A 24368-nucleotide genomic window follows, 5' to 3' on the forward strand; every position below is an offset into this window, starting at 1 on the left:
AGAAAACAGTTTGTTTCAAAATGACACGCTTAAAACAAGTACTTTTATATATTAGTATATGACAGCATTTTTAGAAATATTAACAAAAATTAATTTATTATATCGCGATTTATCGTGAACAATGATTCATAATCATGATTTCAATAGATCGATATTTTTCAAAAAATGTAATAAAAAAATCGATTTTTTTTCAATAAATCAAAAATCAGCACAGCCCTCAAGGAAGACTGATAACCCTCCCCCTGATTTCAATAAACTACTTTATGACTTTAAGAAGTATTAGTATATTAACAAGTATAAGCAGGTAACGTACCAACATCAGAAATATTTCTTCCGCAGCATTACAAAGTAAATGGCTTAAAATTACAAAAATTACGAAGCGAAAATCCTACTATTGGTTTAATGATTGGTGAAAGAACGTGTGCTTGAATATTTTAGAAGCGAATTTGGATCCCATCATAGCATTTAAAAACACTGTTTCAGATAATGTATCAAATTGAATAAAAAATATTATTAAATGAAATGAAAAATTATAGGAAAATGAAATTTATATAATTAAAATGGCATTTTTTTAGTTTTAAGATAAAACAAAAAGCTTTTTTATAATTGTCTTGTAAGATATGAATATCTATTTCCGAAGTCAATTCATTAAGGCTAGACCTTAATATAAATGTGGCAAAATTGAAAAAAAATTCTCAAAATTTCTCACCAAAAATAATCGTGACAATTTTTTATTCAAATTTAAAAAAAAAAACTTTTGTAAACATTTCTGCTATACATCCAGAATTGCTAACTTTTAGACAATTGAACGACTGGAATCACTCTTACCATGATCGCTTATCTGAAAGTGGTTAGGCATATTTTTAGGCTTGATTAAATTTTTTGTTTGAAGTCTAGACTTCAAACAAAAAGTTATAGAAAAGCTATAGCTAAAATAAATAGTTATTTCTTGATTATTTTTTTTATTTTCTTTCCTTTGACTGAATTATGTCCAGAACATTTCTCATAACCTTTTGCAGCTCCATTAATAAGATAAACGAAACTTTTGAATCAGTACAGCTGTAAGACTGTTCAATGAATAAATGTCTCTTTTGTATGATGTTTTGCTTATATTTGGTTGTTTGCCATTCGACAGTTAGTAAAAGCTCGATTTCTGTAATACGTACACTAGCATTTTATATGCAGAGATTGCTCCAATTTGTTAATTTGGGATACTTTTTTGCGAAGAGAGAGAGAGACAGAGAGAGAGAGAGAGAGAAAACTATATCTCAAAATTAGCGTTTTACAGAGTACTTTCGAGTAAACGTCATTAAGTGTTTCGAACGAAAATATATCATTCTGTGTAATAAATATAAATCTTAATATATATAAATTACGTGTCACGTTGTTTGTCCGCGATGGACTCCTAAACTACTTAACCGATTTCAATCAAATTTGCACACCGTGTGCAGTTTGATCTAACTTAAAAGATAGGATAGCCCTTTTTTTGAATTTTGAATTAGAATTTTAATTATTAATTTAAAACTAACTTTTCCGCCAAAAAAATCTTTTCATTCTCCCCACCGCCAATCTTATCTTAATATATATAAATTACGTGTCACGTTGTTTGTCCGCGATGGACTCCTAAACTACTTAACCGATTTTACTCAAATTTGAACACCGTGTGCAGTTTGATCTAACTTAAAAGATAGGATAGCCCTTTTTTTGAATTTTGAATTAGAATTTTAATTATTAATTTAAAACTAACTTTTCCACCAAAAAAATCTTTTCATTTTCCCCACCGCCAAATGAGTACGGTTTCAGTTTTTTTTCCCAACCGTCACGAGGCTTGGCTTAAGATTTTTCGGCTGATTATTTGAAACGATTCTATTTATTTTCTTAATGTTTGATGCTTTAAAATTAAACATTGTTAATGAATAGATCTTTCAGATTCATTCTTAAGTACTTTTGAATTAAAATAAAACAGAATAAAGGAAATTAAAAATTTCTAATCTGCATAGCATTACCCCAACTGGCGTAGAAAAACTCACGTATTTGCCTTACAGTAACTGGCGTTGAAAATTCACGCATGCGCATTGTGTTCTGATTGTTGACATGACAACCATTATCAACGGATGATTTAATTTATTTTTAGGTTAGTTGCATGTTTTTGTAATTAAATTGTATTTATGTTAGTTATATATTTTTTGTATACGCTTATAGTTTTAAGTACATCGTTTTTTTAGTTTTTTTTAAACCTGTTTTCAACCGATTACTTTAAACGATTCGTTTTATTTTCTTAGTGTTTGATGCATTTAAAATTAAACATTGTTAATTAATCGTTCTGGTCATAATGAATCTGAGAATATTTTGTTGACAAATTCTTGAAATATTACATAAATTAGGAAAGATCTTCTTTAGTGTCCATAAAGTTTAAACGCTCAGTGACTGTTTTCAGTGATCATATTACAAAAAAATACTTTGTTTCAGTAAAAAATATTATTATATTAATTGCAGATTAATTCTTTCCATTTTAATTTATAGTATAAATTCTATGGGAACTAACAGAAAATTAGAGAGATACATATTACGTTATGACTGAAGGCGTTTATAATATTATGAGAGAATTATATGACTATCAAAATTTGAAGTTTTAAAATATTTTGATGAAGAAGCTATTAAAGTAGGAATTGCATAAAATAGTTAATTATTAAAATTTTAACGAACATTAAGATTGGCGAACCGGCTGGTCGCCAAAGGCGGCTAGTTATTTATAATATAAAGTTGTATTAATTAGTGATCGATTTCTACAGCAGTTATAACAGGAAATATATAATAAAAAGATACTAATAAATTTTCATTAAAATTTAACTTATTGTTTTTAATCATGATAAATTTATTAATTTTTCTTTTTCCTTTCTTTTTTTTTTTGGAATATTTTAATGAATATTGTTCAAATTTTTCTCATTTATTTATAATAAATTTTACAATGTTAGAACCATTATTTTTGTAAAAGACAAAGGTAACAAAATATTTAGCATTACTTTCCATCTCTGGGAACGTCGAAATATCATTTGCCATTTTTCAGGATGACTCCAAACTCATGGTACTGATTTGGAGAGGAGGTCATAAACAAGCATATGAACAATAATTGCACAGGGAAACCAGGTCGTAATCCGTTTCTGTAATCATAAATGACATAAATGTTGAAGGTGTCTCAACGGAACTGAAACAAGATGTTTTGTTTCTAATGTCTATAATAGTGCAGATATCTTAATGAAATTTTCAACAGTAGTATATTTATTTAAAACAATCACTTATTGTGTAGAAATATATGGGCACAAATGGTGCAAATTAGAGATGAAACTAAGACAAAGAATTTTATGACAGTGTCATTGACAAGAGAAATATTTATAAGAATTGTTAAAATTTGCGTCCACCAACGGCGATTATTGTTTGGCAGCGTCGGTAGAGCGATTGGCTTACACTACCAAAAATGCCAAATACGTGCCAAAATGCCACGCATACGTACACAGCTTATTAATGTTAGAGCAACTAGAGCCACAACTGACTCAAGTGTAATCTCATGTGTTAAATCTTCAGATGTTAAATAAATAACCTCATGTGTTAAATAAATCTGTGTTAAATCTTCAGATCAGAAAGTAATCAGGAGATCGGATTAGCCAAGTGACTGGTCCACTAAGCCACTGATAACAATTTCTTTAAAATCTCTTCACTAGTATTGAAGTTAAAAACTAAATTCGTTTCTGTTGAATTGAAGCATTCTGTATTTATGCCTAAATAATTGAACTTTGACCTGATATCCTATGTGAATATTTTTCGTATATTTGCTATATATATCCCCTCTAAGTTTGCATTATGAATTTTGAATCACCCTGTATGCATTTTAATACCTTAATTGGTTTCATTATAAAAGTATTTGCTTTTGTTCATAAACGCTGTATGTATGTATAAGTATAAATGGTCCACAACTTTAAATAAAATCGTAAAACAAAACTCATATTCAAAATTTCGACGATTGAATGACTTTGACTGATTAAATCTTGCGCTAATTAGAAAAATATATAAATAAACAAAATAATTTCAAATACCATTGTCGTACCTGCTGTTGGTTTGTGGGCAAAAATACCCGAAAAATGAGCCGGAATTCTTAGACTTCCCAAAAGATCATTTCCTAATCCAAGCACAGATCCACCAGAAGCGATTAAAGCACTCTCACCTCCTAAGAAGAAAAGGAAGCTAATTTCTGATCTTTGTATTTATATTATTTGTATCGAACATTTAAATTTTTGGTTGTTGTATAAATCTATATAACAATTTTTTAGAACAACAACCAAGGTTGTACAGCTGTTCAAATATTGCAATTTCATTTACAGGTGGTTATCAAAATAACGGAAGCACCTTAGATTTATAAAGAATCTTTTATTAGTATGGTGTAGGACCACCTTTGGCATGTAATACAGATTGGATTCGCCCAGGAATAGATTCATACAAGTGTTGAATAGTATTTAGAAAAGTATCGTACCATTCTTCCTTGAGATATTTTGAAAGTTCTGGGAGAGATGCCGATGGAATATATCGATTCCGTATTGAATGCTCTAAAATGGACCATAACGGTTCAATTATATTGAGGTCAGGTGACTGTGCGGGCCAAGGCAGATGTTTAATTTCATTCTCATGTTTATCAAACCATGATTGGACAAGTCTCGCTGAATGGATTATCAGCCTGTAAAATTTTATCTCTTGCAGGAAACAAAGTTTGCATCATAGCATGGACCTGGTCAGCTAAAATTTCTCTATACTTCTCCCCAGTGATCCTTCCCTTCAGGGTTACGATTGGTTCAGCAGAAGACCACGACATGGCTGCCCATATCTGCCCATATCATGACATATCCACCTCCATGCTTGGCAGCTGGGAGGAAACAATCACAATCGCACGCTTGTGCAGGTGTCTTCCAAACATGCACCCGTCTTGTTGTAGGGAAAATTCTGAATCACGATTCGTCAGACCATATTCCTTTCTTCCACTTATCAATCGATCAGGTTTTGTGAATGTGACACCACTGTAGACGTCGTTTACCATTAACATGTGTGACAAGTGGCTTTGGAATTGTTGCTCTGCCATAAATATTCTGTATATGAAGGTGTCTTCTAACTGTAATCACTGACACTGGAGAATCCAGATGGGTATTGATCTCTGCAGTCACTTTTGCTGAAGTTGTTCTCTTTTTAGACATTATAATTCGCTTCAATACCTGTCAGTTTCTTTTACTGAGCTTCTCTTTCCGGCCACTATTTTGCTTTGCCGAGCTTGTCTTGCCGCGCCGTCTGTATGCTGTCATGACTTTAAACACCGTACCTCTAAAACACTTAAAATTTTGAATGTTTCGGTCACACTTGCTGCAGCTAGACGGGCTCCTACAATTTGGCCTCTTTGAAAATCTGAAAGATCCGACATTTTACGCTTTTGGAAAAAGTCAAGAGTTACAGAACTACAATAAAGCTACCACATACTACCAGAATATATACATTGCTATTTTTAAAAAAATCTGGGAGTTATTATTATATTTTAGTGCTTACGAAGCGCATTTAAAAATGTCATTTATATTCACAAATGTTTCCATTAGTTTAATAACCACCTGCAATCCCCTACTAATGGTTAATACATTTATCTCATTTGGTCTAAAACAAATTCTATAATATCTTTAGCGTTATTCTACAATTGAAAATAAATGTCTCTTCTGTCATTGAATAATGATTATTTGCTGATGGCGAAAAGGCTCCTGGTTTGGCTGCTCTGTCGCCAGAAGAATAAATTACTTTTTAGACTCTTGGTTTTTAAGTTCATTTATTTCATGTTTGTGAAATTGCAGTTTTGTAATCATTTTTTTATCTCATACTTCCTCACTCGCTAGAATGTTTGAAATTTTGAACAAATGTAAATAATGCTTTAATGACAGTGTATTATTTTAATATTTTCATGTTTAATTTGTTATCGCTTATGTGCTTCTCTTTTTTTTGACTTTAGAAATCGATTAATTATAATTTCATCTGATTAGCACCACCTTTTTATTTTTAGAATATTATTGAATGCATCTATTAAAAAAATGCTTTTGTGAAATTTATAAACAAATTAAATGCAATTGCATACAATTACAGGAAAAAATTTAATTGAAATAAAATTATCTTTAAACAGTTTTCTTTTGAATAGTGAATTAATAATAGGCAATATATATTTGGATCATTTCGTTTCGAAGAGTAAACCAGGTTTATATATATACATATGGGTGCACGGCAGTGCCCCCGCCAAGTCGAGCAAAAACAAGCGGCACGGCCATATCATCCTTTTCTTCAAGCAGTTCAGGCCATTTTCGACTCCCTATAACTTCGTTGTGGACAAAACTAGAAGCCTGAATTTTCAGTAACCAAGCAGACATTATATAAACACGGCATATTTCAAATTTCATTAAATTTGAACCAGTAGTTTAAGACTTATAACTAGTCAAAGTCAGTGAATTTTGTCACTGACTGACTGACCGATCATCAAAACTCTAAGGCACTTCTAGCTGACATAGAAACTTCAAATTTAGAATACAATTAGTGTTTAGAGTATAAATCAAGGAAAAACTAAAATATGCGTGTAATAATGGACGGATCGATAAATTTCTCAAAGTTTCGAGTATTATCCATTTTGTCGGCAAATTCATCGCCAAGCTTGTCACCAAGCTCTGGGATCACTGGCTCGGCATCCGACAGCATCCAATACATATTACTGTTAAACGGTCTTTCTTATGATGACACTATTCGCGCTGCGAAGCAAAATTACAGGTTTGTAACAATATCTAATTTGAAATAATTCAATTTGAAGCTGTGGAAGCTCAAAATGTAATGGGTGACTTTCAGAGAATCAATCTGGTAGAAGAAGAGCAAACTGATCTTCAAAGTGTGATCGCAAAACTTAATGCGGATCAAAAAAGAGTCTTCGATATGATCAAAAATAAAATGGACACAACTGATAATAACGCTGACGTTTTACGCTGTTTTGTGAGTGGAACTGGTGACACTGAAAAGAGCTTTTTAATAAAAACTCTGAAAGTTTGGGTTAAGACGTATTTAAACAAAAAAGTGGCAGTTAGTGCTCCAACAGGAATAGCTGCATTCACTGTGAATGGATTGACTATACATAGACTATTGCAGCTGCCCGTAGAACGCAATCAAACACCGAAGTACAAGCCACTTTCTGATGAAGGGCTCCAAGTTCTGAGATCAGATTTGAAAGAAGTAGTGTTGTTTATCATAGACGAAGTATCGATGATATCCAATGTTACTTTAACATACATTCATTTACGCTTATCTGAAATATTTGACACAAGTGACGATCAGAATGGATGATTTGAAAAAAAAAACATCTTGTAGTTTTCGGAGATCTCTTACAACTTCCGTCGGTAAGAGAAAAGTCACCTTTTGAAAAACTATCAACTGCTGAAACTAACAAGTTGCTAGCTTCTCTCAGAATACCGAATCTGAGGATTGAACTGTTCATATACGATGAACTTACAATTAACATGCGACAGTTCAATGATTCTGACTTTGTTGAAATGCTAAATAGAATAAGATAAAGTGTGACTACACAAAAAGACAGCGACTTTCTTCCGATTAGATTAATTACTCTCAAATCCAATTCAATTGAAAACAGATTAATTGAAATCATTGAACAATTCTCGAAGCTTCCTGGTGATACCATTTGCTTATTACCTACAAAAAACATGTGTCAACAATTAAATACTGCAATGCTTAAATCTCTTCCACATCCCGAAATAAAACTTACAGCTGTAGATAGCATAGATTGCCCCAGATACCTAAAAAAAGAGCTCGTGAATGCATAAAAAAATATGAAGACGATGCTTCTATGACTGCAGGCCTGGAAGAGAACACAATTATAAAAATAGGAGCAAAAGTCATGTTAAGGCGAACTATTGACGTGAGTCTTGGTTTAGTTAATGATTCTATCGGTATAATGCAAAGAGTAAAGGTTGATCCGGAAAATACAAAAATAACTAAGAAAATATACATTACATTTAGTAAAGAACATGTTTATGAGCTTAGTCCGGTCAAAGCTAAATTTGAAATTATTAATAGAGCTTATGTTCATCCCGAACAGTTTCCCATATGTATCGTCTATGCTATAACTATACACAAAAGTCAGAAGTCAGTCTAAATAATGCACTGATGGATATCGGTTCTGCAGTATTCACATCCGGTCAAGCTTATGTGGCACTTTCGAGACTTATAAGTCTGGATGGCTTACATCGAATTAATGACGACTTTGGAAGCATTAAAGCGCAGGAATCCTCAATTTGTGAATACAACAGACTAAGAAGCATTTATCGTCCAAACGTGTCAAAAATTGTAACATCAAAGCTTACGAGAAAACCCATAGAGACAGGGAGTGGGCTTTGAGAAAAACTGTAGCTGAAGCTCAAGAAGTAGTATCGAAAAAGAAAAGAGGAAGACTACATACAAAAATAAGAAAAGGACTATCTACAAAAAGAAATGAGATGCCATCAAAAACATAACTTGTAAAAAAAACCAAGTCTCGCTACTCAGTTCTTCTATCGTAAAACGTTGTGAGATCCATGTAATACCAAGTCGGTCAATTTATCGGTCAAGGGTCCTTCTGTCTTAAGTTATTACGTAATTAGCTAATCTAACAACATCTTATAGTGGCCATATCAATATAGAAAATCTTTTATGGTTTAAATAAATAGATTGATTTGGCCATTGCATTAAAACACAATGTAATTTTACATTAAATTAGATTACATTAACATGTTATATTAAATTAGATTGTTTAGTGCGATTGCCAAGTCAATCTATTTATTTAAACCATAAAAGATTTTTAATATTGATATGGTCACTATAAGATGTTGTTTAGGTTAGCTAATTACGTAATAACGTAAGAGAGATGGACCCTTAAGTAGGGACTGAATAAAGGGACCGACTTGGTATTACATGGATCTCACAACTTTTTACGATAGAAGAACTGAGTTGCGAGACTTGGTTTTTTTTACAAGTTATGTTTTTGATGGCATATATATATATATATATATATATATATATATATATATATATATATATATATATATATATATATATATATATATATATATATATATATATATATATATATATATATATATATATATATATATATATATATATATATTATACAGCTGTATAATCTATTTGTCACAACTGTCAAAATACGGAAAAAAATGAATTCTTACTTAGACAAGAAAAGTTAAGAAAGTATGAACTTAAGTTTGCAAATAAAATTTTCTTATTTTCCAAAAAAAAATAAATCTGTCTGTAGAACTGCAAAAGAATTTTGAGTAAGGAAAAAATACATTCTAAATTTTATTTTGCTTTCAAGGAATAAGCAAATTTTTAAGTCTAAAATATAAGAAATATAAAATATATTCAATTTTCTCTGGAACGTAAGGGGTGTTTGAAGTACTTTATTTAATAAATTTTTTTTTTACTAAATTCTTTAAACTTTCTTTCTATTATAATTATTAAGATTTTTAGGCTGGCGTCCGGCTTAGAGATAGCGCGTCTTCCCCGTGATCTGGGTGTTCCGGTTCAGTTGTGCTTCCCCCTGTGTTCTATTTGTGAGGCATGTGAAAGAGCCCCACTGTAAAAAGGGGTTATGTAAGCGATTGTGTAAGTGCCATCTTCATATGAGCTAGAAGTCAGATTTCTGCCCTCGGATGCTCAGGCTCCTTTGCCCTCAGAAGCTACTGCACCCCTCTTTCCCCGATCTCTTGGACGTGGTTTGAAGTCAGTTGAAATAATTCCACTTAATTCAATGTAACTATTTATTTGAAAGTGGCTATTTAAATGAACATGCATTGAATTTAAATTGAGTTAAAGATAATGCAAAATTGATGAAACAGGGAGAATTTTACCTTTTCCTTTTGGTTAGACATAAAAGAATTTTTTTCTTTCTCTTTGCACGTGCTGAAACAAATGTTGCATCATTAAACCATTAACAATTCTCAACGTCCCCTAATCTGTTTGTCTCTTAATCATCCTTGAAATAACTTATTCCCCTGATCTACTTTGCTATTCCAGGAGTCATGGTCAGGTTCGTTGTTAAGTAGGGGTGAAAAAGAGGAGTAAGGGGAAATTTGTATATATTTCTCCCTCTTGGGTCCGTTTCAGGGGTTTCTTTGAGATTAAACTCCTTAATCATCTAACGGCTAATGTGAATTTAAAGGGAACATTACGTTTAAAAGGCAGTTTTTGGTCAAAATTCACAAATTTTTATTGTTTAATTTTAAAACACATTTATTTGGGTTTCCAAATCTTTGTTTGTTTCAATTATATGATGAATAGAAATTGAAATATGTGATTTTTTATCAACCACTGTAGCTGAAAACGAAACTGTAAGAACCAACGTAAGTTGAATCAAATATACGCCTCTCTGAATCATAATTTATTTCATAATATGTTCTATCAGCAAACCACGTGTATTAGAATACGTTTTGAGTTGTTTTTAAACCGTAAGGTTTGGCAATTACATCTTCTTTCCAACATTGTTTATGTTTACAGAGCATTTTTAATACAAGCAAATGAAGACTTTAAAGGAATTTTTTTGAAAAACTGGGGTTTTATAAAAATTTTCATATGTAAAACATGATATCGTAAAAACTTATTAATATATTAACGCGAAATTTTGAATATATATGTTACCTTAAGTGTTCGAAAGGCAATGGACTAGAGATATAATTTTGAACTGAGTAGTTTTTGTTTAGAATTGCCTAATGATATTTTCAACAACGAATTTTGTAAAATTTTCAATATATAAATATTCGATGAGCTATAATCTTTTGAAAATGCACATATTTCTTAGATTCTAGTTCATTCCCTTCATAATAGCTGTAAGTATGCTGTGTACAAAAATAATTGGAATATGTGCAATGGAATTGTTTGTAGAATGTTTTCCTTTTTGTTGCAATTTTCACTGTTTTTTACCCAAATTGACACATTTTACAAAATCTCATTTGGTACAGAATTTCCTGATCAATGTTCTTCATTATTTTCAATCCAGAAAAGGAACTAAAATAATTCTTTAAAGGAATTTTTCAAAAATTAGTCACCATAGGTAGACAGATACCTTAATGATAAATTCTTGAATATTTTTTTTTCTTAAATGCATATAAGATAATAGATCAAATAATTTTGAAAGGAATTATAATATCTAAAGAAAATATATATAATTTCTAGAACACAATATGGCATCACCAACCGCTGCTTCCACCAGGAGTCCTGTTCGTATTATACGGATTGCGAGTTCTACCGTGCACGAAGTTTGCGGATTCTATATTCATCCCGAATTCGGGAGTATTGGTGGTGGCTATGATTATGGCTCCGGCTTTTTTCATTAAAGCAACAGTAGGTGCGTCTTCAGTGGGTACGAGATCCTCGAAGAGCTTGGATCCGCCTGTGCACCGAAGACCTGAAATTAAGAGAAAAAATGCTAAACATCAAGTGATTCACTTTTGATAGCAAACTAAGTGTCATCGTTTTTTCACATTCCAAAGTTCTATAATATCAATACTTAATTGATGTAGCCACACGCTTAATTTTAAATTTTTTTTTATTAATATCCTTTTTAACTTTATGAAATGATATGCATCCTGTGCATTGCTTATTAAATAGTGAAGTAAATTGTTGATTTGGTTGCTAATGGATACTGACATCCTTGATTTTCAAACCAGAAAATAAATAAGACTCTTGTAAATATAATATTTATACTATTCAAAATTTATCAAATGAAATAAAAATAGCTTCGTTTACTGTGCTTGAACTGAAGAACAAATTATGAAGAATATGAAGAAAATCAAATGGTATTTATGTAAGAAAAAGTGCTAAGAATTTAATGGAATTAAAAAATAAAAAAAGCAAAGGGCAATTAAAAAAGCAAATTATTTTTTAATTGTCCTTTATTTTTTTTTTTTTTTTTTTTTTTTTACTCTTTAAGACCAAATTTATTGGTTGCTTAACAATATTTAAAGAATATTTAAGGGAAATAAATGCACCAGTAATTTATATACGGGAATAGTCAATGCATAAAATTTTGTCTCTAATAACTAGAACAATATGTTAGATAAAATTTTGTAGATTTTTGTCACTACAAAAGTGAGGCGTACGTACATAAAATAGCGCCCAAGGCAAATATCAAAACAGCGAACCATCCTGACTTCAAACCTTATATTACCCTATTATTATATTATATTAATTATTATATTAGATTATTATATTATTATTATAATAAAATTTATTTCACTTTTAATGAAAGAGCTATTTGTTTTTTACATTCGTTATACAATTATATCTATTAATAATAAAAGCAAAAATAAAGTAACAAAATTAGAAAGAAACATACTTTGGAGGATGAGGACGTGCATCTAAAATGTTTGAATTGACTTTCACGAATCAAAAAGGAAGCGAAGTTTCGAGAGATAGTGATAACTTATGAAAATATTATCTCACAAAAAGAGAGATACCAAGTAAATCACCTTAAAATTCTAAAATGTTAAGCTGATTCAGAAATTAATTTTTTCAATAATATATTGTCTAATTTCACTTCAATTTAGAAAAAAAATATATAAATTTTTAAGCATGATTTAAAACGGAAGCTTTATTTTATGAAATTTATGTCGGACTTATTTCTTCTCCTCACGGAAATTTTAAAGAGCTTTGTTTCTTCTATTGTAAGCAGGTTCTCTATCTCAGCTGACTTCTGATGCTGTTATTTATGGCACTTGCGATGGACAAACGATCCTAAGCCGAGTGTGTACAGTGGCTTCTGAGGGTAAAGCCGCCTGAGCACCCAACGGCAGAAGTCTGATTTCTAGCTCATATATGAAGATGACCCTTACATACTCGCTTGCAAAACCCCTTTTTATAGGCGGAGGGGGGAGGCTTTCACGCACTTCACCGATGGAACACAGGGTAAAGAACATCCATGCCCGAACAAGGACGCGAATCCGAGACGATGAGATCACAGGAAGACACTCTACTCCTAAGACAGGATACTTTAATGGCTAGTAACGCCAGCTAGTAAACTTTTTTCGCTAAGAATTTTAATTTGCTTTATGTAATGAAAAGGTAGGTATTATTTTCATATTTTAAGAATAATAGATTCTCTCTTGTCTTAAGCATAAGGTAATTTTTATTTCAGGATTCGATTTTTCATTACAAGTACATAAATCATTAAATGTGCATTAATCAAGCTCATTAAATGCACATAAATCATTTTTAATATTTTCATAACTTTTTAAATTTAGCGATATTTTTAATTACGAATGTATAATATTTCACATAAAACAACTAACCAAACCCATGTACAATTTCTTCATCTCATTTAATTCTAGAAGATAAATGGAATTCATAATTCAAAATACTTCCTAGCTAAGTGCCTAGTTTCCTATTGCTAAGTGTCAGATTCTCAGTTTTATTTTTAAATGCAACATAATATATCATTATCTCTATGATTTAAAATGAAAATACTTGATTAAAAAATATATAAATATAAATTAATATCCTTATAAATTTAAACTAATATCACTAGATTTTTTCATTGTTAGTTTTAAGTTCAGGTAATAACCTATAAAAATGAAAAGCTTAATCAGTATTTTGTATTAATTTTTTTACATTTTCAATGATTGTGCCATCGAATAATGAGTTATTTTCTGAAATGTAACTCAATGGAAATGAATATGTGAAGCATTTTCTTTAAAAACAATACATCTCAAAAATTACTTTCAAGCGCAATACTAATTTTATGAATGGGAGAGGTTTTAAGATTTCTTTCCTGGTTGTTCTGATACAAATGTGAAGAGAAATCAATTCATTCTGGCCCAAAAAGTAATAAAAATATTCAAGAAATAGCTCTTTTCTTTATCTATACCATTTCCATTGCACAAAAATCACACAAATATTTTTTCTTACAATTTCTATATACGACACTTTTATTAATAATGCAATTCATTAAAGATTATTTCTCATTCAGCTGATTAGTATTACTATTATAGGCATTTCAAAATATTAATCGGCTCGTTTTACTGATTGATAAGCATAAATATGATCTTTCGAACTTTTTGATATTGTCAAATTTCGCGCTGTACAATTTAACAAATACTACTCGCATGATTCGCTTATAGTATGAAGATATAATTGTCTTTGCTTTTATTAATTAGAAGTTATTTTCAAACATTCATGACTCATTTGCCTATGACAAAAACGATGTTTACGTAATTTACTTTTAAAAATTTTATTATTTAGCTTTTAGCAAATGAAGAAAACTTAATATTAAGTTAAAATAATTAAACCCTTACGTCATGAATATTATTTTGAATTAAAATTAATCGTTTATTACACGAAAATCTTCATAGGTTATGTAAAAATAAATAAATAAATCCAGGTAATAATATGGTATACTTATTTTGAAAAACATTGTATGCAGACATGTGGCAACATACAGTATCTCCCAAAAATCTAGCTTGTTTCTAATATAATTTTCAAATACATCATCAAACATTGATAGTTTACCTGACAACAGATGAGGATTTTTAACAATTAGATTAGATAAATCATTCCTTTACAGGAAACTGAACAATAGAAACTATCTCGTCACGTAATGCACTTAACCTCATCATCCACCACATTCAAATGTTCAAAAAAAAAATACCTTACCCACCAAAAGCACTGTCAACTCTTTTCTTTCAAATATGATTTATTGTCTATGGTTATCAACGGATTTTGAATAAAATTAAATTCAATTGGATGTAGACAATTGGTAACCATATGCATTTAAAGGTTAAAATGTTTTGATTATTAATATACTTATAATTAAATATCACAAAATAAAAGCTTAACTGTAAGGCGAGTGGTTGAAGCCAGCTGGAAAAAAGTATTGATCATAAAAGAGTCACAACGTGGTTCCTGGGAATTGGCGAGCGGAGCCATCCGAAGTTACTAACTCCTAGTTCCCTTAATAATCATATCGTTATTATGATTAAGTACTTTATTTTTTGCTGTTTGGTTTCATTTTTATATTATGTTGTGTCACTTTTTCTGTAGTTCTATTTGCTTTGATAAATAAAATAAATTATTATATAATATTATTATAGAATTAGAATTATACAATATTATATTAGAATATGGTTTGATTATTATATAATATGGTTGATTGTTTTTTATCTCCAACATTTCAATTGTAAATGAATGTATTCTTTTCGTGACTACGAATATATTTCATATTGTAACAATTTGTTATCATCTTGCCTTTAACAAAAAGTACCATCTTGACAGTCAAAGGAACTCCCAATAAAGGCTTTTCATTCATCAGCTGTTCTTCGGTATACTTTCTTGAAGCAATCAGCAGATCTGCTTCGTGTGCCTCCTTCAAGGCATCTTGGAAACGACGGTCCACTGTTGCGTTGATATAAGGATCCACCTCTTGAATTCTTTCAATGTAGGCCTCCACAACATCTGTGCTCTTGAGCTGCAAGAAGTAAGAAGCATTTGTGAAAAAAGAATGAAATAAAACGAAAAAATTATTCATGTACCTTTATAATCTTTTTTCAACCCATCTCACTTTCAAAATAGAAACCAATAGAACTATGATAAATGTCCCTAGAACTTGTTGATAAAAGGAAGTTTCGTATACGCGTAGAAAGTTAATTCTTTGCACTCGGATGGTGCCTCTGACTCCCCATTCAAGGCGGTGCATCATTTTGACGTTTTATTTATTTATTTTTTAAATTTTTATGATTAAAAACGCCTAAAGAATGATAAAAATACGTAGGTTAATTTTTCAAAGAAATGCGACTTAAAACAATTATGTATATTTATTTTTCAGAGCAATAAACAAATCTCTGTATTAAGTGAATAATTTTGCATCGAATTACTTTTCCGAGTGCAAGGGGTTAAAGCACATGAATATATTTCAAATTATATAAGGCTGCACTTGTATGGTTGCACAATTCTTCAAAATAAAGATGCAAGTCAAAAGATAAATTATTGTATTATTATTACGGTGTTGTTTCATGTAATCGTTTGAAACTACATCTGGATTCAGAGAACGTAGGCTCTCTGTTTTATCATATACGTGCTATCAAAACAAGGAAAATGTTCAGTGGTATGCCCAGTGGCGGATTTCCGCACGGGTGTTGGAGGCGATCGCCTCGTGACTTGAAACCTGGGGGCCTCAAAACCTATACCGTAGTGCTGAATCGGAAGCAATTTTTTTCCATTGCAGATTTGCTGAGAATTTTTTTCAATTTTCCACAGAGAAAAAAAAGAAAGAAAGAAAATGAAAAGGAAAAGAGTAAACCAAATATAGGGGGGAATAACTATGAATGGGAAAACTAAAAATAAATAATATCAAAAGAAGTGACATTCAAGACATTTCTGAGATATAAAAAATTATAAAATCTTGGGGGGGAGGGGGAAACACATTGAAATATTAAAACCAATTGTTCTAAATAAATTGCAATACGATTGGCAAAATCATATTATTTAATATCCTTTTTAACTGAGGGATATATGGCATACCGGGACGAGGCACGATCTAAATGCTTTCTTTTTTTTTCGGGAACAAATGAGCAACTGCGTTTTATTTATTTGATTTACAAGGATAGGGTACTCAAATGCGTTATAATTAAAATGAACTTTCTGTCAAATTTCAGAATATTTCTCTCAGGATTTATTTCAATTTTGTTTGCAAATCTGTGAGATCCATTTTTCCTTTCGTTGGCTAACCAACTAGCAAGTCAACAGTTCTCAGTGACATAAGATACAGGGGGAAGAAGAGTCCCCTTTTACAAGAAATGTCAATGCCATCATTCCCTGCACCTACGAAAGGATGTAACATTGACCCCACTCTTGACCTTAGACTGAGGAGATGACATTGTTTTGTAGAGATTTCTGAGCATTTTTGTTTCCTATCGTCTACATTTCCATAAAAGTATTTTATTCTTGTGAGGTTTTCTTTTTGCTGAAGTTTTAAAGATGCCAACTTCTATACACATTTTTCAAGTCTCCAGACAAACAAACGCCGTTTTTTTTAGAATTAAAAATATAGTTTTTCTCAGCTATCATAAAAATTTATTCAGGGCCATTTTTTAATGATTTAAAGAGTATTCATTCTATAGTTTTCTATGTGTGTTAATTTTTTTCCAAAATTGAATGTATTTGATAATAAAAAATAAAATTTTAATTTAATTTTGTGGCTTGCCATTTTCTTATTAATTTAATATTTTTAAATAAAAGAAAACATTTATGAATTCTCATTTGAAAAAATTCCATAGTAAATAAGGAATTTGTAACTATTTGAATTATCCAGTTAAAATTTTTTGAAAACAATAATTAACAAAAAAAAGACATTTATTGGATACATAGCAAAAATTACGCAATTAAAAAATACGCTTAATTCAATTGCTTTCATTAAAATATATATTACGAAAAAAATTGCGGACATTTTATTATTTTGGATCAAATATTTTTTAATGGTATTTATTATTCAATTGAGAAAGAATTATTGTCAGCTATATGATTTTATCATTTAATTATTATTATTATTATTATAAAAGTGAACTCAGTTATAGAAGTGCTAACATTTATTAAAGCCAAAGAGTTGGCAATTAAAGTCTCTGATTTAACCTTTTCTCTGCTGCGCTTGCTTTTTTTAAAAAACTCCTTAATTTCTTTTTTTTTTCCTGCAAAACTATTTAGATTCGAGGGGGGGGGGGACTTGACATATATTTAAATCTAGTGGATTACATATTCATTCTGGAAATTTTGAAGTATCAGTCTCTTTAAATGCGTTATAATCAAATGCATGTTGTATATATCAAGTTTGTGTTATGTATGTTGCAAATGTCTTTGTGGGATTGCAAAATGAGAGAAACACTTGTTCCTTCACTTCGGCATTCCCTTACAAATTCTTTCTCTGTATCAAGAGTTAGAATAACTTTAGTAAAACTTATAGGATATAATTCAAACAGAAATATGCGCTTCATTAGGCAACATGAAACAGTTTAGTGATTGTGAATGATTCACCCAATAAGATTATTTTTCCACCCAATAGTTCAGAACAATTGTAAAGTCTAAAAAATCTTTAGTCTTTGAAAAGACAGTCACAGTGCTGTTAATGCTTTATACGAAACAGTCCCTCCAGCTACATCTTTGCTTCTAAAGTATTTGGTTTCAAACGACAGATTGGAGTTGTATTTTGAGTAAATGTTAATTTAAAAATCAAATGGGCTGCACTTAAACATCATAGCTGATATTCCAATTGTTGCCACCTGAAAGGTTTGCTCATTTTTAATTCAAAGTGCAAACCTTTCTAATGGGCTCAATCTCATGATATCATAGTAATATTAAAGACATTAATATTTGCTTGAAATATTTTCTAAATTTCCAGATATTATATTGCCATTTTTTATTTGTTTTGTAAACTACGCAGATATTAACCAGAATTCATTTTCCTTGGCTTTCAATAATGGAAGAAAATCACGTGATTAAATATTTAATAAAACAATGGAAATGGTTTTAATTTAGGAACACCAATGTAATCTATTGTTGGAAATAATAATTTTTTTTAAATTGCCAAAATTCAGCAAAAGGACTCAGTACTATTAAATTGATGTCATTAGAAAGATAACTGTTTAAATTTTGACACGGTACTAATATTGTTTTCGTGTGAAAATATTTTCGGATGTTATCGCTGATAAACGCCGAAATTGAGCTTATAATAAAGCTGGATGTATGTGAGTGTGTGTGTATGTTGGCGCTCTACAGGTCAGACCGTTCGACCTACAGGTATCAAATTCGGCACACGTATACCTTGGAGGTCGATAATGTGCAACTCGGAGCAATTTTTTTGAATTTTTAATAATAATCTAAATTAATTAAAAATTAGACGAAATTTCGACGTTTCTCCGCGATAATTTCTAAAAATATAAACACACAAAAAGTATTTTTACATCATGTTAAATTCCAAAAGTTAAAGTTATCTTTTTAATGATACCAGTGTTTTAAACTATGATTAAGTTTCTATTTTTAATGAATTTTTTTGAAAACTTTTAGCCATATATTCAACAATTTTACCTCCAAAATCGCGTTACGCGTGCATGGGAAAAAAATTGACTTTTATCCCTATGTTGCCATCACATTAAAACTCAAATTAAAAATTAAGTTAACTGTTATTGAGGATAAAGCATTTTAAATATATAAAAGTGTAATTTTCAGCACCTATCTGTATGATATGCAATATATTTTCTAAAAAGTAGAAGTAAGTTTCCTATCATCTCTTATAATATCTCTATAATTCAATAAATCAGTTTTATTTAAGGAAAGATGATTTAATATATGCAGAATAGCCACTCTAATTAGAGCCCAAAGCTAATTTGTAAACCATAGACATACGTCTGCTAAAATAATTGCCTAAATAATTTAAATGTTTATATAAATATAATATTTATATTATTTAGGCAATATAACTTGAGACAATAATTCTTCCAATGAATTATGAATTTTAAGATTTTACATAGATTTTTTACATGTCCCGTGAATCATATTTAACAAAATATTTTTAGACAGTACTATTTTAAATAAAAAGAGTTGCATTCCAATTAACTAATTCAATCACTAAAACTGATTGGTTTATGAAAATATTAATATCGCTATTAAAAAAAAGAAACGGGCGATTTTATCTCACTTCATCGACCGTCTCAAAGATGATACCCCAATCAGCGCTCGGTCTTTCTCAAGACTGATTAACTTAAGATTATGAAAATGTTGATTGTTCTAAACTATTCTATTCAAAATTTCATAAATCGATAAGATTTTACAGCAGAAGATAGAAACGTCCATTTACTTATCTAAAAGTTGAAGTGTCAAAAATATTTCACAGAATATGATTCCTTAGGACCAAAAGACTGTATAAAATTTTGACCATAATTTTTTTAAGTATGCTTATTATAGATCATTTTCACTTTAATTTTAAGTTGAAATTCTACGGAGCTGATAGCAAATTAGAGAGATAAATAGTACAGTATAGCTTAAGATCTTTATAATAGTATGAGCGAATTATATGACTATCAAAATTTGAAGTTTAAGTATTTTAACGAACAAGTTACATAAAATATTGAATTGAAAATTTTAACGAGCATTAAGGATGGCGAACTGGCTGGTCGCCAAAGGTTTTTAATAAATTAAAATTCTACTTAAAATTTCAGAAAAAAAAATCATTCCGAAGTACACATTCCGATCCTCTAATATATATATATAAAGGAATAAAAATAGAATCAAAGGTAAAAAATAAAAAAATAATCCGGACTGAAGATTTTCTTCAGTAATTTTAAAGATGTTGTCGATTAAGTGATAAAAGGGACAGAAACTTTGAAAGGGATTTCTGAGCGTTGCTTAGATGATATGCTATGCTCACATGGCGTTGGATTTTGTATAATGTGTGCATATGAAAACTGGTTTCACATAATTTATATTAGTCCCTCTTTATATTTAATTGGGATTTAAATAATTCTTCCAACTAAGCGAAAGTAGGATACTTGCCAAAAAATTCTTCTGTCGTAACAAAGACACAGAACGGATCAGGACGGATTTCAGAATATCCATTAATATTGCACCTATCTGTAGATAATGCTTGTAATACACCAACTATCATTAATGTACCAAAATATTGATGAAATTCCATCCTTAAACATGAGAGATAATCCGCTAATGGATTTATTTTTTATAAAATTTTTCTTTAATGAGCATTCGAACGAGTCAGAGAATCCTTTTTTTGAGTTCCAGTGAAAAATTGATTATGTTGAATACCAAGAGAATCTTGGATTCTTTTAGTTCCTTCAAATTCATTCTTTAATGACTTGTTTAAATGATTCATGTATAAATAATTCGTTACACAATTCAAATCTATTAGATCTACTTGGTAATTTGCCTCAAGGTTCAAGATACCACGACATTTATTGTAAAAAATTAATGAAAGAGTACAGAAAACTTCATCTAAAAATGTGGATTCTTTTTCAATATACTAGCGCCTCTTAAGCATTCTTGCAACCTGCGAAAAGAATTTAAATTACTTTGTAAATTTCAAACATGGCGGGGACATAGAGCAGACTATACGAAATACAGACCCCAAATATGGTAAGTAGCTACTTCTTGTGTAGTCAGTGTACAAATCAAAAGAGGCTTTTGAAATTCAAATTAGAACTTATTAATGAATTAATTTTAATTACACATAAATAAATAAATTAAAGTGTTAACCTTTTCATGAAAAATTGAGGATAAAGTTAAAAAAAATGTTTTTATTTATCTCAGTTTCATGTTCATACATGAAATTGTCTTTCTATTTTAAAAAATCCTTTAAAAATATTTTTATTATGTTGCCATTCTATTACTTTTCATTGCTTTATTTGTTATGTAAACATAAGAAAGCCTTACGAAGATGCATATTTTTCTGTACATTGTCATTCCTATAATTGATGATACATTTTAAAAAAATACTTTAGAAATATTTTAGAGACAAACAAATATACCATCTGCGACGTTTCGGACAAGAAGTTAGATTTCTGCTTTAAATTTTTTTCAACCTTTCTTGCCCCAACTTACCACCAACAGCTTCCACCCTTATATCATACGTATATATAAAATGCTAACGCACGTTACACAAAAATTACTTATCATCGCCGGCAATAGTGAAATGTAAACAGTTACATCTGTACAGCTGAACTGATTCAATGCTTCACTAATTCATGGAGCTGCAAAATATTATTAGAAATGTCTTGAAGAGAATTCACTGTGCGACTAGAAACTCTATTGAGTCAAAGGAAAAGATATGGAAAGGAAATCAAGAAATAGTTGTCAAACAAAAAGTTTTATTCAGCGCTAAAATATGCTTAAACGTCATCATATGGATGCCATGCATTACTGATTGAAAGTGATGACCATATCTTCCAAAATTATTATTTCTCAAAAATGTCTTTTCCTTCATCTTAAAGCTCAATTATCCTCTTAATAATATCAATGTTCCGTCCGTACATTTTTTTTTACTTTTAATAAAATTTTTGAATGTTATAATCAATGTTTAAACATGATAAATTGGCCAGTTGAGGTTAAAATTTACTAGTTCATGCTTTTTGCAAATAAGGCTTTTGCTCGTGATCCTTTAAACAAAAATTGAACAAAATTACAAATGGTGACCACCATATGTAATTGTTTTTAATGTTATGATAAAATTCAAATTTATCGCAACATTCAATCGCATGCTTTTGCCGATGTTGAAATTAAGATTTAACATCTTAAGATTAATTGATTTCTTTTGAGGATATTAATTCTGAAGTAGAATTTTTCCTTTCGCTATTTTGTGGTATATGGATTCTTTTTTTTTTTTTTTTTTTGAAAATGTGCACCCACAATAATTAGTTGCATGTTGTATCAATTAAATTTTAAAAAAAAGCATTTTATATTCATGATTTACAAACCAAAAAAAAATCAATAATATGGGCAAACAGACAAATATGGACATCAATAATATCTTTTTAATATGATAATGGAAAACTTCTTTTCTATAAACTGAGTGACATTAAAATTGTTCGGAGCAGAATATAACGACTGATGTCATCAAGTCGTGCGAACTCAAGGTAGACAAATCAAACCGAAAACAATAAACCCATGATTTGAATGATCATCCCCACGATAATTCAAATTAGAGCTTTAAATCATTTTTTAAATTTTAGTTCTATTTATAAAACTGAGATGTGTTTATCTGATACCGGAAATATTGAAAATACTTGTTCTAAATGGAGAGGAGAAATTAAATTCAATACATTTCAATAGATTTTGTTTTAAAAATTGCTTTTCACAGATATGACTACAACAGCGTAAATCAGAAAGAACATTTCTATCTATCAATATAATAATTATTAGAAAATAAATAAATAAATAAAATAAAAAAATTTTATTTGCTTTTCTAAAATTTTCATAAAATTAAAATTTTTTAATTAAATTACAAATTTAATGAACTTAAAGTCAAATTATCGAAGTATTGCATCATACATTTAAATAATGTCTTTCATCTAATTGATTGTAAACATAATCATATTGTAAATTTCTATTATCTGTGTGTAAAACGTCCTATATTAATGGATTTTCTACCCGAAATGTGTTTATAGATATGCATTTCTCATATATATATATATATATATATATATATATATATATATATATATATATATATATATATATATATATATATATATATATATATATATATATATATATATATATATATTTCAAACCAATAGATTCCATATATTCATTGAAATATGAATCGTTTACAAAGTGGTCTGAAAACTATTTGTTTTATAATTATTTCTAATTGAATTCATAATATAACACTTACTTTGCCTTCACGTATCTCCTTAGCTAACTGAGTCGCGGATTTCTGGAGAAGTTGACTTTTTATTGGGGGGACGACTTTTCCTTTGCGCCCATAAAAAAGAGCCAGATACCAATGAATTATAAAACGAACGACAGTCCAAAAAATTTGATCCAACCTGTACGAAATCTCCATATCATAAAAAAAGCCAGGTACCAACGAATTATAGAACGAACGACAATCCAAAAAATTTGATCAAGTCTGTATGAAATCTGCATATCGAAGAAACGCATCGACTTTTGAACTAATAACGCAACAACTGACAACGTTGCAACATCTGATAACGCAAATGACTTTTGAAAAATTATGAAAGAGTATTTGCATACAGAACTTATTCCAAAAATATTAGAAGATTCACACATGTAATCGACTTAAAATATATGTTGTTTATTCTCTTTTTTATTTTTATCATTATTTCATTTTAAAATTAAGAAATCCTCTTAGAAAATTCAACTTAATTGCTGGGAAAGACAATGTTAAAAATTTTAACTTTTCTTTTTAGTGAAAGAGAAGAAGCAAAAGGGGAAAATATCGTATTTTTAAGCATTGTGAATGAGAGAAAATAGTTATATATAATTAGGTAAAAACATTTGAGCATTTTTTTCCGAAGTTATATATATAATTAGAGGAAAATTTAAGTACTTTTTCTCGAAAGATGAGGGAAATAGTTATAAAGTAAAGAACTTCCTTTAGATAAATACAAGAAACTAAGAATAAGATAGCTGACATCTGGACATAATAGTAAAAATTTAGATTTGTGTGATAACTGATTATTAATCAGGATTTTTCTTTTCTGGAATATTAGAGTTTTCAATAACATTCCCATGGTAAAGAT

The 24368-nt window shown here is 29.7% G+C and overlaps 1 protein-coding gene across 1 annotated transcript in view; it reads right to left on the minus strand.

Annotated features, from left to right (window-relative positions):
• LOC129975916 (fatty-acid amide hydrolase 2-B-like) overlaps positions 1–23858 on the minus strand; it is a 43470-nt gene extending 19612 nt beyond the window's left edge. Inside the window, exons 1-4 of the mRNA XM_056089205.1 lie at positions 23498–23858; positions 15355–15574; positions 11312–11521; positions 4103–4222 (exon numbers count right to left, since the gene is read on the minus strand). Of these exons, the coding sequence (XP_055945180.1) occupies positions 4103–4222; positions 11312–11521; positions 15355–15574; positions 23498–23668 (721 nt within the window). The 5' untranslated portion in view covers positions 23669–23858. The remainder of the gene's footprint in view (positions 1–4102; positions 4223–11311; positions 11522–15354; positions 15575–23497) is intronic.
• Positions 23859–24368: the final 510 nt, after the last annotated feature.

The sequence above is a fragment of the Argiope bruennichi genome, chromosome 1, assembly GCF_947563725.1.
Source record: "Argiope bruennichi chromosome 1, qqArgBrue1.1, whole genome shotgun sequence".
NCBI lineage: Eukaryota > Metazoa > Arthropoda > Arachnida > Araneae > Araneidae > Argiope > Argiope bruennichi.